At 44.5% G+C, this 14,159-nt stretch overlaps 1 protein-coding gene across 1 annotated transcript in view; it reads right to left on the bottom strand.

Annotated features, from left to right (window-relative positions):
• The window catches only part of LOC112103418 (cytosolic phospholipase A2), a 100,646-nt gene extending 90,491 nt beyond the window's left edge, over window positions 1-10,155 (bottom strand). Inside the window, exon 1 of the mRNA XM_026655743.1 lies at window positions 10,056-10,155. Within this exon, the coding sequence (XP_026511528.1) occupies window positions 10,056-10,155 (100 nt within the window). The remainder of the gene's footprint in view (window positions 1-10,055) is intronic.
• Between the last annotated feature and the right edge of the window lie 4,004 nt (window positions 10,156-14,159).

Raw genomic sequence — 14,159 nt, 5'->3', positions numbered from 1 at the left:
TTGCCCTCTACCAGACTCCTGTACCCCACTGGTCTGGGTCTGTCACAGTGGTTATAGGTCATCAAGGGTCCCAACAAAGTGCGTGTACCAATGGGACACTAATCTTACATTTGGTACATCAGGTCACGTGACTGGGGAAAGTCCCGGGTATTATCAGCATGGGCACCGGTGTACCTAACAATAGTGTTTTACCCTGTTATGTTATATTTGTCTCCTGTTTAATATAATTGTGTTGAATATATTGTATTTGTTTGTGTTATTTCTTGGCAGTCTTCAACTATCTGGTAACTGGGGATTACTCTGTGGTTAGAATTTTCCTCCCAAGTTGCCCTGGTAACCCTGCCAGGAAGGAGCAAAGGGGGGGTGGAGGTACCGCCAAATAAATTCATAGAAAAAAATACAGATGATACACCCTGCTGAGTGGGTGGCCGGATCCAGAAGAACCCAGGCCTGTCCATCAAAACCTGTAAGCAGATTGGCATTAAAGAAGGTAACCAGGTGGAGAGGGGGCACTACACGTGATTAGTGCAGGCATTGTACCATCTTTACTCAGATTGGTGAAGGATTACTCACACAAATAGTTCCATAACGGTCAGTAGGACTACTCATATGAGTAAACACTCAGTAGTCTGAATAAGTGTTGCACAGTCTAGCCCAAAGGAAACAGACTCCCTAGCTCTCAATACTCTCATACACACAACACTAGCTGAAGTCAATTAGAGTTGTCAGCCCTCTATCTTTAGGATACTTTTGCCAGAGTGTTGCTTTTTTACTAATACACTGTACAATTATTTCTCCCTGTAGAGATGTTGCTGTGGGTTAACTGAGGTTTTTTCCCCCCCACCATCAGAATAAAACCAGCAGTCAGAGGAATAATGTAGCTAGGGTTACCATATTTTGAGTGTTCAAAAAGAGGACACTCCACGGGGCCCCGGCCCAGCCCCGCCCACGCCCCCGCCCCAACTCCACCCCTTCCCCAAAGTCCCCGCCCCAACTCCACCCCCTCCCCTGCTTCCCGCGAACATTTGATTCGCTGGAAGCCTGAAACAGGAAGCAGGCAAGCTGGGGGGAGGAGGCGCGGCCCAGTCTGGTCCCCTCCAGCGGCCGGCCCCGGCGTCTCCAGCCTGGCTCGGCTCGGGCCCTGGGGTGCTGGCCCCGGGCCAGCCCCCGGCCGGGTACCCCCGGGCCAGCATACCCAGCGGCCACCCAGCACCCAGCGGCCGCCCAGCACCCAGCGGCCGCCCAGCACCCAGCGGCCGCCGGATTTTCCTAGACATGTTCGGCTTTTGGGGATTTCCCCCCGGACGGGGATTTGAGTCCCAAAAAGCCGGACATGTCCAGGAAAATCCGGACGTATGGTAACCCTAATGTAGCACACATCCTATTTATTTTCAGAAGCTGCTCTGAGCTGAATTGGTCTCCCTTCTACCAAATATGACATGCTGCAAACCAGTGATAGAGAGATATACACAAGATGCTTCAACTGGGGTGAAAAAATTAAGTTTTCACCAACATTTTTTTTAAATAATCACTCTTGCCTCCATTTTTCTTCTTTGTCTAAATGTAAAGGCAGAAAACAGCAATTTTGCCATCAAAAGATGTTTGTCAAGGGAAATGGCAATTTTTTTCCCGGATCATTTTCATACCCTTTTCAATGCAACAAGAGTAGCTTCCCAGCTACTCTTGCCACAAGTGATGGGCCAAGAAAGTGGTAATCAGAATCCCTGATGAGGGATAGGATGGAGTTTGGATTTGTAACCAAATCATGGATAGGTTTGGAGTTGACGGAACTGAAATCTCATGAGTTGTTCTCATTATATTATAGTGCTGCCTACAGGCAAGTTATTGGACCATTTCCATGAGATTTCCATTACATCCAGACCCAAATACCTCTTCAAAGTTCAGGTTCTGCTTCCGGTCCATACAGTAAGAGCATGTTCTCTTTCTAAACCACTCGCTGATTATTTTATTTTATTTTTAAACCGCACATTTCCTTAGAAAGGCAAAGTTGTTTGTGAAACAGTTTGTGATCCTTCTGATAAAAGTCATCATCGTAAGATGAAAATTTGATTGCAAATAAAAGTTGCAAATAAATTCACTCTCAGCTTAAGCAAGATTACTGATTATTAAAAGAGAAATCATCCAGCTAATTTTTTTTGCTACATAATTTTGAATGCCAGGTGAATGTAAGAAACATAATTTATACCTTCCACTTCTGCCATGTCAAAATCTGGAAAGGGAAAATCTTACTAGAAAAGAATATCAGCCTGAAGGAACAGAGATAAACACTACAGGCTCCCCTTTTGTAGGAAGGCCAGAAGAGGTTGCAAACCATAGGACCTATAGAAAGCTTAGGAGCTGAAAATTTTAAAATCCTAACCAAGCACTGCAGATGCTGAGATATTCTGTGCAGAAAGCTGCCCCTCCACATGTCTCTCAGCCTCTCCAGCAATTTGACTCTGAGGGCACTCACAGTTTGGTTGCATCCTGACTTCCACTAATGGCAACACACCTCTTCATGCAGAATGGTGTTGTGGACACAGGCAACATCCCAGCAACTGACACATGGAAAAGGAGTAGAGGTAGCCAGGTTTCCTCTTCCACACCTCCTGCACATTTTTCCTGCTTATTTTCTGAATTTTTTTCTCCTTGCCACACTACAGGTATAGCCTAAGAGCTTGTGTATTGCTACAGGTCAATTATGTGATGCAATTGTGAAAAAGGCTAATATTCTGGAGTCTATTAACAGGTGTGTCATATGTAAGACATAGGAGGCAATTGGCCCATTCTACTTGGCACTTGTGAGGCCTCAACTGTTGTAGTGTGTCCAGTCTGAGTGCCACACTTTAGCAGAGATGTGGACAAATTGGAAAGAGTCCAGAGAAAAGCAACGCAAATTTAAAAAGGTTTAGAAAACGTGACAGGTTAAAAAACACTGAGCATTCTTGAGAAAAGAAGACTGAGAGGAGATCTGATAGCAGTCTTCAGATATGTTAAGGGCTGTTATAAAGAGGACAGTGATCACTTGTTCTACATGTTCACTGAAGGTAGGACAAGTTGTAATGGGCTTAATCTGTAGCGAGGGACATTTAGGTTAGATAGTGGGAAAGCTTTCTAACTAGAAGGATAGCTAAGCACTGGTATAGGCTTCCAATGGAGGTTGTGGAATCCCCGTCAGAGATTTTTAAGAACAGGTTGGACAAATATCGGTCAGGGATGGTCTAGTTTCACTTGGTCCTGTCTCAGCGCAGGGGACTGGACTTTTGACTTCTCGTGGTCCCTTCCAGCCCTATACGTCTATGATTCTATAAGTTCACTATATGCCACCAGTCAGACAGTTCAGTATGTGGGGACCATTGCTAAATGTTTGTTCAGTAAAGATGCCTACAGAAAACACCAATTCAAAAGCTGTAGGATGCACTAGTTAGTACACAAATAACTGCTAAAAAAAGTCCTTCCTGGCTCTGTAAACCCAAAACTGAAAGCAAACATGGCTCATGAGATACTAATTCTTATAACAAGACCTAGGACGGGGGGACAATCTCTCTGTTGAGAACCATTCTGTGTGAACAGAAGGGAACAACTCAGTGCAGGACAGAGATCACACTTATTATGTACATATAAGAGCCAATGCCTTTCAAGAAATGAACTGCTATATTCGGCACTAGGTGAAGTAATCTTAAACATAGCCCCAAGCCCAGCACATTTCATTAAGCTAGTTTGGAGATCACAAAAGTGTGGATCACTGTGGCAAAAATATCCATTAGGAAAATAGGTCACTACCTCCAAGTCATCAGTAGATGGAAAAAGCCACCAGGTGCCACAGTTCTCACCTGACAATCCAGGGGTAGTTCTGTTTATGACCCCAAGACTGAGACTTGACCTGGCAAAGGTCAGACATATCACAGTCCCTGTTAATTCCTGTAGATGCATCATCATACTATGAGCATCTTCCCAGTCTTATATGGACTGAGATCTAACCAGAGCTGTCAGAACTATTCCCTAACTTCGGTCAGTTCCTTGGAAAGCACAGATACCACTGTAAAATGAGATCTAAGTGTTATGCACACACTGGTGACACTAGTGACCTAAACATGTCAGCCACCCATACATTTTGGGCAGCTGGGAGGACAAGATGAAGCTCTGATGCTCAGCATGCAACAGTCCTTGGGAAACAGAGTAAATACTCATTACCACCCTTTGGGACCTCTCCAAGAGGAGAGAACACACCACGATGGGTCATCCTGTAGGTGATTCAACACAGCCTCAATGCAATGGCATCAATAGATGCCAAAAGATCCAACAAAAGCAGTAGAGACATTTTGCCTTCCTCCACCATCACAAGGAGATTGTGGCATGGCAACAATATTGTCTCCACACTACACCCATGCCTGAACCAGGCTAGCAAGGATGAAGGATGTTCATGAGGTAAAGATGTGCCTGGTGTTGCTCAAACAGCCTCTTCTCAATAACCTACACCAACTGTTGAAGTTGACACCAAGTGTTAGTTTCTTGAGCTGAGGTGTATTTAAGTGTGGCTTCCATCATTCCTTAACACTTCTTTTTAATAACAGGCATGAGACCGCCCCATAGATCTTTACCAGTCATGAGAGGCAAAGATCCAAATCTCAAATACTCAAGTACAGCACCATAAATACATCTGAGATCATACTAAAAACAGAGACAAAGTTCAAGCAGAGAAAATGGTGCATTTCTAATCTTCTGTACTGACACTCCTGCATGATGCCAGGCAGACCAGGCCTTATCCTGGTCCACCTGTTCATCAAATTAGACAGAAAACTCCTTGTGAAAAAAAAATGGAGCTCTATAAAATGGTTAAACTAACTCCAACTGTACACTATGCTTACACAAATCTAATACAAAAACTGACAGGAAACACTACTTCAGTCTATGACAAGCAACAAAAAAAACAAAAACAAAAGCTTTCTACTTGAAACATTGTTTCAACAATAAATCTGACTGCAGGCTTAATAATGCCACCAATAATAACTGAAGAAAAATTCAGAAACATCTTCAAGGACTTCTTTCAGCTCTTATGCCCATTAACCTAGGTTTTCAGAACAGTTATCCCATGCTTTATTGCAAGAATGATTAGATGCCACTCAGACAGCTCTGCCGTGTGATCCTCTACTCACCTTCTTTTATACAGAGACACCATGCAAGGAAAATACATGCAATGCTCCACCATTATTCAAATTGCAGGCATCTAAATCCTGTTCATTTTATAGAAGCTATTAACAGTGCAGCTCTTGTGCTCCTGGCATAATTGCTAATACAGCCCTCAGCTAGGTAACAGGCGGGTGTCCCTGGTTAACAAGTAGGGCATAATAGCTTCCAGGTTGCTACATGTCATGAAACATTTAAACTACCCTTCATATACAAGAGACGTAGAACAGGTGTGACACACCAGATTACTAATAAGAGACTGACACGGATCAAGGTTACAAAAGCATGGATCATGGCAGATGGCAGTACACATTGATTCTTGTGGCTGCTGTAAAGTAGTAAAGTCTAGAAATAATTCTCAACCCCACCCCCACCCCCCGCCACACACACACACACACACACACACTTCTGTCTTATTTCAAAGAGTTTCTCAAACAGTGTGGAAGAGCCATATTTGAACATTTGCTCAAAGCCTTCCTAATCATCTTTTAAAAAAATGTGTCAGTGTGTATGAACTTCCCTATACCCCAGGGCACATTACTGTGGAGGAAGAATAGGAAAGTATACTGCACACTTAATTGTTTCTGTAGGCTGAGCTCACAGCAGACACCAGAGGCTCTTTGCATCCTCCATCCCCCCCTCCCCATAAGCTCCGTGTGCATCCCCTTTAATACCCCCTGTGACATTCTATAGTTTGGGGGAGCGTCCTGGAACCTCATATTCCTAATTTTTATATAATCCTGATCTTCCATATAAAGCATGCGTTGTAATGCATCAGGGGAAAGTATATGATCTGCTGAAAGTCATTTCTCTATCCATAGATAGATATATAGATAGATATATAGAGATATATATCATTAATGCATATGAAGTTATGAGAATTGTGTTGTATGGTGGTCACTAAAACATGCTGTAAATTGGGGAATCAGCCAGATATTAGCTTCCCAGAGGCAACAGCAAGGAAAGTAACCAACACCCGGGCAGGATATCAATCAACACATCAACAACCATTGTCCAGCAAGGTAGCTACAATGCAATGACTCACCTGCATGAGTCCACACCAGGGGAATTGCTCAACCTTGCTGGAAGACTCAGCATTGCCCCAGACATGCCTGGACTTGTGTTTTCCCAAGCACATGGACTAAGGGTATAAAACAGAGTAGCCATATGGTTGGCCCCTTCTCCTGCCCCCACCTATGCTGCAAGCAATTAAGACACTCAGAAGAAAAGACTCCAACAGAGGAGATTGGCCCACATTTCAAGGGTGAAATCTGTATAATAAGGACTGCAATATCCAGTGGGGTGAGAAAAACTGCTTAATCTAGTTGTTGCCCAATCTAATAGTGTTGAGAGTTTAGACTGCTTGCTTATATTTTATTTCTTTTGGTAACTAACTCTGACTTTTTGCCTACTGTTTAATATCACTTAAAACAGTGGTGGGCAACCTGCGGCCCATCAGGGTAATTCACTGGCAGGCCATGAGACAGTTTGTTTACATTGACTGTCCACAGGCACAGCCACTCGCAGCTCCCAGCGGCTGTGGTTCGCCGTTCCTGACCAATGGGAGCTGCAGGAAATGGCATGGGCCACAGGGACATGCTGGTCGCCACTTCCCACAACTCCCATTAGCTGGGAATGGCAAACCGCAGCCACTGGGAGCTGCGGGCGGCCATGCCTGCGGACAGTCAATGTAAACAGTCTTGTGGCACACCAGCACATTACCCTGACGGGCCGTGTGCCGCCCATGGGCCGCAGATTGCCCACCACTGACTTAGAATCTACCTTTTATAGTCAATAAATTTGTTTTACTGTTTATCTTTACCAGTGAGTTTGTATGAAGTGAGTGGCAAATCTGCTCAAGTTTGACAAAGGCTGGTGTATGTCCATTTAATGAACTGATTAATATATCTACATTGCTAATTTTGAGCAGTACAAGACAGTATATTCCTGAGGTACAGTGCTGGGAGGATTTGACTCTGGTGCTTTTCCTCGGTGTGATTCATGAGTGGCTCTTTGAGCATTCAAGCAATCTAGCTGGGTATGGGGCTCCACATTCTGTTGTGCTGAGTGATAACAGCGCCTGGAGGGGTTTGCTGCTGGTCACTAGCAAAGCATTGTGATAGACAGCCCAGGCTGGAGAGAGTTCAGGGGGCACAGCAGTCCCACAGTCCCAGGCTTCACCCCGGGGGGATCCTATCACACCCTCTATTGCCCCTCTCCCACCCCACACCAGGATCCCACATTCTCCCCCCATTCCAGTGCCTGTGTGTACTCCCATTTCCCACCTTCCTCTCCAAGGCCCTCCTATCCCCCTTTATCTCCTCTTCCCCTCATACCAAGATACCCCACTCTCCCACCTGCCAGAGACTTTAAGTGCCCCCATTCCTCCCCATGCCAGGGAATCTATGTGCCCTCCTATTCCCTCTTCCCTGCTATGCCAGGGGTCACCCATTCACCCCTCCAAGCCCAGGACTTTGTGATCCCCTCTATTCCTCCCTTTATCTGGGTCCCCTATTCTCTCCTCCATACCAGGGGCTCAGGGTGCACCCCCATCATCCCCCATCCCCCCCACCATTCTTATTCTCTTATTTCTATTTCAGGGTGTCAGCAGTTTTAAACTGTATTGGCAAGTAGTCTTGGGAAGTGGTCTTATACTGGAATCTCTTAATGGCTTCTATCATCCTGTCCTTTCATCTATAGACAATTACAGAGGTGGCTGAAGATGCTTGGTCTGCTAACCAGATGTCAGATGTCCCAGGTATTTCCCCCATTTTTCACCAACATCAATAGGATTCTGCTCACTGATGCCTAGCACATTCCCTGAAAATTGGGGATTGATCAGATGGAGCATTCAAAAATTTTGCATTAGAGACAAATATCTAAACAGAGAAATACTGTTGAGTGGAATGCCAGGTCTGACAAGGTGAGCGAATTTAAGGAGCCCAATCAACCTGAAATGTAGTTCTTTTCAAAAAGTAAGATGTGTTTGGGGCCTAGCACCAGGGTCCCAAATCCTCATGTGGTGCTGCTACCACAGAACAAATAATAAATATTAATAAGTTGTAGGTACTACACTGGAACCTGAGTGGTTTATCAATCACTTTTTCCTACTGTTTTGCAAATGTCCTTTGTTAGTGTGAAAGACCCACACATACTAGAGAGACTGACTGAATATACAGGGAAAACAGTGAAACAAGAGGCTGTTGACTGGGGGGGAGGGAGGTAAAAAAGTAAAAGTAAATGAGAAATGGTGGCAGATATTTACTCTCTAATTCCTTTCAGTTATTGTGATCTTAAGTGTCACTTATAACAACAGGGCATAAAACACTGTCAGGAAGACTCCAAATGCAGAGGGACTGCCAAGGTTCCACTGCACAAGGAGACAGACTGCAGAGAAGCCTTGCACTAGCTCCAATATAACATGAGGCGGATTTACTAGAGTGTGCGGGGGAAGGGACAGCAGCTTTAACAAAAACCCACTGCAGAGGAGCAACCCAGGGTCCACAGTCCTTCCTATAGTCCAGAGGTGGGCAAACTATGGCCCGCGGGCCACATCTGGCCCATGGGACTGTCCTACCCAGCCCCCGAGCTCCTGGCCTGGGAGGCTAGCCCCCAGCCCTTCCCCTACTGTCCCTCCTCCCCTGCAGCCTCACGTCGCTCGCTCCGCTGCCGGCGCAATGCTCTGGGCAGTGGGGCTGTGAGCTCCTGGGGCGGCACAGCTGCAGAGCCCAGCCTGACGCGGTGCTCTATGCTGCGTGGTGGTGGTGGCGGCGGCGGCGTGGCACGGCTCCCGCCGGGTGGCGTGGCTGTAGCACCGCCAGCCACCGGTGCTCCAGGCAGCGCAGTAAGGGGGCACGGAGCAGGGGGAGCTGGATAGAGGGCAGGGGAGTTTGGAGTGGTGGTCGTCAGGAGATGGGGATGTGGATAGGAATCAAGGTGGTTGGGGGGGAACAGGGGGTTGAATGGCGGCAGGGGTCCCGGGGGGGCAGTCAGGGAACAGGGGCGGTGGGATGGGGCAGGAGTCCCGGGGGGGGAGGGGAGCAGATAGGAGGCGGGGCCAGGCCACAACCCCCTCCCATAACCGGCCCTCCATACAATTTATGAAACCCAATGCAACCCTCAGGCCAAAAAGTTTGCCCGTTCCTGCTGTAGTCTGCAGTATCAGTCCAAGCAGTGACCCCTATGGTGATCTTCAGGGGACAGCAAGTGAAGGGAGAGATGACCTGATAATAGCACAGTCATAGCCAAAGAAGCAAAAACATGAGAAGCTGACACCCTTCTTTGGAATAAGCAGATATTTTCTTAAAACTGCTGATGTTTTTCATAGGTCATCCTTCCTAGTGGCTTCCTGTTCTGCAACTGTGTCTGTAGAAACACAGGCACAGAGTAAGCAGCAATAATGTTGTTGCCATATATATTCTTCATAGTGAAAACTGCTTTATTGCTCTGTGCTGAATCAGCAGAGTTCTGGGTTTTTCCTCTCTCTCTTTTTTTTTTTTTTTTTGGTCTTTCACCAAACCACAACCTTTTGAAGACACAACCACCCCCAGTTTCCTTACACTGAGAACTCACTTCCGACTCAGCCTCTGACTTATTCTAGGTGCTGCTAGCAGCATACAACTCATTCATTCATTTTTTTGGGGTCAAATGTGGGAGAAGAGGCAAAAGTGCTATGTGAACTAATGTGAGTGAGCAATGACAAAGCAAATATGTTTAAACAGCAATTCCTGGGCATTAGCAAAAACTAGAGAGAAAGCACCAATGGTACTGCGAATACATGACAAGCTTAGAACACTCCCACATTGTGAGAAGAAACAACTGAATAGGTGAGAAATGAAGATTGGTGAATCAATAACAGTGATACTCACGCATATCACCGAAAGCCCCTTTCGTAACATTTGTGGCTTTCAATACCGTCACAGTTAATTTGTGTGAATACTGGTGTTCCACCTGGAAATCAAATGGCATGTGGTTAAACAGGAAATAAAACTCCAAAAACAGAAATAAATTGTCAAAATAGCTTTCATTTGTCCAAGGAGCAGCAAAAAGAAAAATCCCCTATTCAAAATGTAAGAGAAATGCATACAGGAAAGAACATCTTACAGCTGATGTGCACCCTTTAATTTCTTGTAGCTTTACTGAAAGTTAAGACAATGCATTACATGTAGTCTGATGTTCCTTCAGCCACTCCTACACAACAACAACATGTTTTTCCTCCCACACTTTTTTTTAAATTTTAGTTTCAATTAATAACACTCCTCCTCTCCAAGCTTGGTACCTGCTATGAGGCATTTAATTAGTCAATGACAGCTTACCAAGAAGTGAAAAGCTATTTTGCAAGATGTATTATTTTAGTTTGTGTTTTAACTCCCTTTCAACAATAAAAATGATACAATTATACCTAAATAATGTTGCTGAATATATATGTATATTGTGCATATACTGTATGCGTATAGTTATGCATACAGAGTGTATATGTCCCGTATGTATCAAAATTCAGAGCATAAAGAGACCCTAGCAGAGTAACAGTGAAGAGTGAACACGAAAGTTCACCAATTCAGTTATGCTTCCAGAAGTTAGAATCTCATGCAATCTCAGGGACTTCCTGTTTTCTATCAGACTCTGAAACTTCAAGAGAAACCTCATGGTATGTCAGCACTCCCAATGCCATAGTGCCTGAATGGAACCAGGAAGTCTAGAGACATGAAAATAGGAGGAAAAAAGTGACAGCCTTAAATTTTGCTGAACCTCAAAATCTGGTTCAGGTCTGTTCTTATTTCATCCATCTAGCCCTCCAATTTGCCCATCCCTGTTATACTGTGGCACTGAAAGCTCGTTCCATATTTTATGAGCATTGTCATTGTGTATGACAATGTAGGGAACATAGAATGCATGGCCCCTGACCTAAATAATTTATAGCCCATACACATGGCATATGGGCAACAAAGCACAGGTCTGGGCGTTGGGAGACCCAAGTTCTGTTCCTGGCTCTGTCACGGACTCCAGTGTGACCTCATATAAATCACTTACATATGCCTGTGACTTATTATTCCTGTTTTACAGAGGGAAAGCTGATATGTAGCCACCTTTGTGAGGTGCATTGAGCACTACTGATGGAATACTGTATACTGCATTATTATTTTACATTTATATGGTAGTAGTGTTTAAAGATCACAATAAGGTTGGGCCCCATTGTGCTAGGCACTATACAAACTTATGATAAATGACAGTCCCTGTAAGCGCTATCATTAATTCTCTGCATTGATTTCTCAAGACAGTGACTTTCAGACGGCAAAGCTGACTAGCAAACAACTAAGTAACCGTGAGTCAGACAAAAACTCAGTAGCCAATCTCAACACATGCTCCTCCTAGCAGTCAGCAGTATGAAGCTTTGCACAACGTATTGCCAGACCGTAATGACAAAACATGAGAGAGCATTCAGAGTGACTCCAGGAGTATGTCTTCACTACAGAGTTGGCCCAGGGGATCAGCACCCAGGTTTCAGCAGCCAAGTTAGCCTAGCCTGGGTGCAAGAAGCCACACCACAAAGCCATCCCCAAATTACTGTGTTCTCACCAGTGCTGCACTCCTCCATGTGTCTCACTAGGGCTTCTGAGGCATAACCCATAGTTCTTTGCAGCAGTAAGCTGAGCTGCCCTATGATTCCTTGACAATGGATTGTGGAAAAACTTGTCTGTCCTTCTGGGCACACAGGGAATTGTGGGAGGGCATTGAAGGACCAGCAGCACTTGAATGATTTAACCAATGCCCTCACTGCAAAGTGAGGTTACCAGCCTGAGTGAAAGCAGAACCCAGGTTCTAACCCACACGTTGCGCCGTGCCAGCGAGCCCAGATTGAAAGTAACGCCAAACTCAAATGACAAAAAGAGGGTTGGTGCAACACCCACGTAAGAGCTTAGGCTAACTCTGTGGTGAAGACATACCCTAGAAGTTTTAGCATGCCCAGTGCTTTTTGCCTCCCAGGCGCCAAGGCTTAAAAGAAAAAAGAAAAAAAACCAACAACTTCTCCTTATCATTTTGACATTTGCAGCTTAATCGAGCAGTTTTACAAGATAGTTGGGGAAGGGCAGGGAAAACTTTTCATTACTGCCTCTCAGTTTTTGTTTTCTTCTTGATGATACTTTACAACACAGTTAATTAGTATATTCTACCTCCACAGGACTCAGGTCTGCTGAACAACCTCTGTTTCACAATGTGGTGTTTCTTTATGGATGCTCTTTTAAAGATAGGGTTATAATTAAAAGCAGCAGCCCACAATACATAAACCCACCCACAGATCTCCGCTGCTAGAGAAATTTATCTTTTTGAGGCCATTACTCCAGAGAACCAAACACCCAGGAGCAGAGAGGAAGGATGGACATTGAAAGTCAATGGGACTTTGTCTCCAACATGCCTAAGTCATTTCTGAAAATGGAACTTAACTATATAAGTCATTTAGGCCTTGCAACACTGAGCAAAGCAACTTCTAAATACCTCTAAAAACCTGGGCCTTAGACACTGAGGATAAAGTTATCAAAAGCCATTAAGTAATTTAGGAGCCTGATTCCCATGTTCAAAAGTGACATTTTTGAAGATGGGACTTAGGGGTTTTTGACAATTTTACCTCAATTCCTCTTTCTCCTGCAAAACTAACTAAACCTCTCCAGTGGAAAAGCAGGGAGGAAATCACTCAACCATACAGGCCACCTGGATGGATTATATGAGTCACAGGAATTTCTGCCAGGAATATTCTCCTTCTGATGGCTCAGTCCACTCTGTTGTAAGGTCTGAGGCTTTGTTCTTTGGCTAAGCAGTAGCAGCCATATTAGGAGAGACAGCAGCCATAAGCTAAAAGCAGAAAGTCACATCCTCACATTCTATCTAAATTACATTTAAACAATGTAATATCACGTTGTTAAGAAGGAGACCCTGTTCTAATGGCACCCACTATCACCAGATAAAGAAACAGATCTTAAGGTGGCTAAAGAAAACTTAGTTTGATCACATTCTATCTGTCAAGAAATCACTTAATAGTTGTGGTTGTGAAATCCTCGTTTCTTTATTGTTTTGTCATCATGGTCCCCACTTCCCTATTTTTTATCTGTATGGTATCTGTCTGGTTATTTAATTGTTTGTCTGTTACATAATTAATTTTGCTAGGTGTAAATTAATTAAGGTGGTGGGGTAGGGTTGGTTAGAGAATTTTGTTACACTATGGTAGGATTGGTTTAAAAAAAAAAAAATTAGTATAATGATCAGTTAAGGTACAGCTAACCAGGACTCAAACTTCACTATATAAACTGGGGTCCAAAAGGAAGTTTGTTGGGAACCAACTCCAGGACACAGCCCCAAAGATCAGAGCTGCCAGACCTCAACACTCTGCCAATGACACCATGCAGAAACTGGAGTCCCCCAGATGGACCTGGTCCTGATTGGCCATCAAGAAAAGTTCATCTGTCTTATTGGGAGTGGTGAGCACTGTATGTGTAGTGTGTGAATTCTGTTTTTGGTGACTGTTAATTAATAGAGGTTATGTAGTATATTACTATGTAAGGCTCTGGTAAAAGACCCCGTAAACCTGCAAAAGATTAAGCCCTGAATCCACAGGGAAAGGGTGTTTGCCCGGAGCCCACGGAGTAGAAAGCCCAGAGCCCACAGAGGGATAAAGTTAGGTGCTTTTCACCTGGAGCCCTAGGAACTGGGTAAAGGTGGGTGCCCTTGAGTGTGTGAGTAACAGACTTTTGTGCGGGTAATACTGTGTACATACAAGCGTAGAATTGTCATGAGTACACTCACTGCCATCTCTTTGCACCTCATTCCACACACATACACACTCCTCTCCCTTTCTTGCAACCCCTAGCTTACCCTTTCCTGTCTCTCATCTTAATGTCTTCCTGTCCTCAATAAAAACTCTAGTTCCTCTCTTACATATGAGGCAAGTAAGTGACAATTATTCACTATTCCTTTTTTAA

The sequence above is a fragment of the Terrapene carolina genome, unplaced genomic scaffold, assembly GCF_002925995.2.
Source record: "Terrapene carolina triunguis isolate 2854851 unplaced genomic scaffold, T_m_triunguis-2.0 Scaffold211, whole genome shotgun sequence".
Lineage (NCBI taxonomy): Eukaryota > Metazoa > Chordata > Testudines > Emydidae > Terrapene > Terrapene triunguis.
Note: the sequence above shows the minus strand (reverse complement) of the source record. Positions and strands in the feature narration are given on the sequence as shown.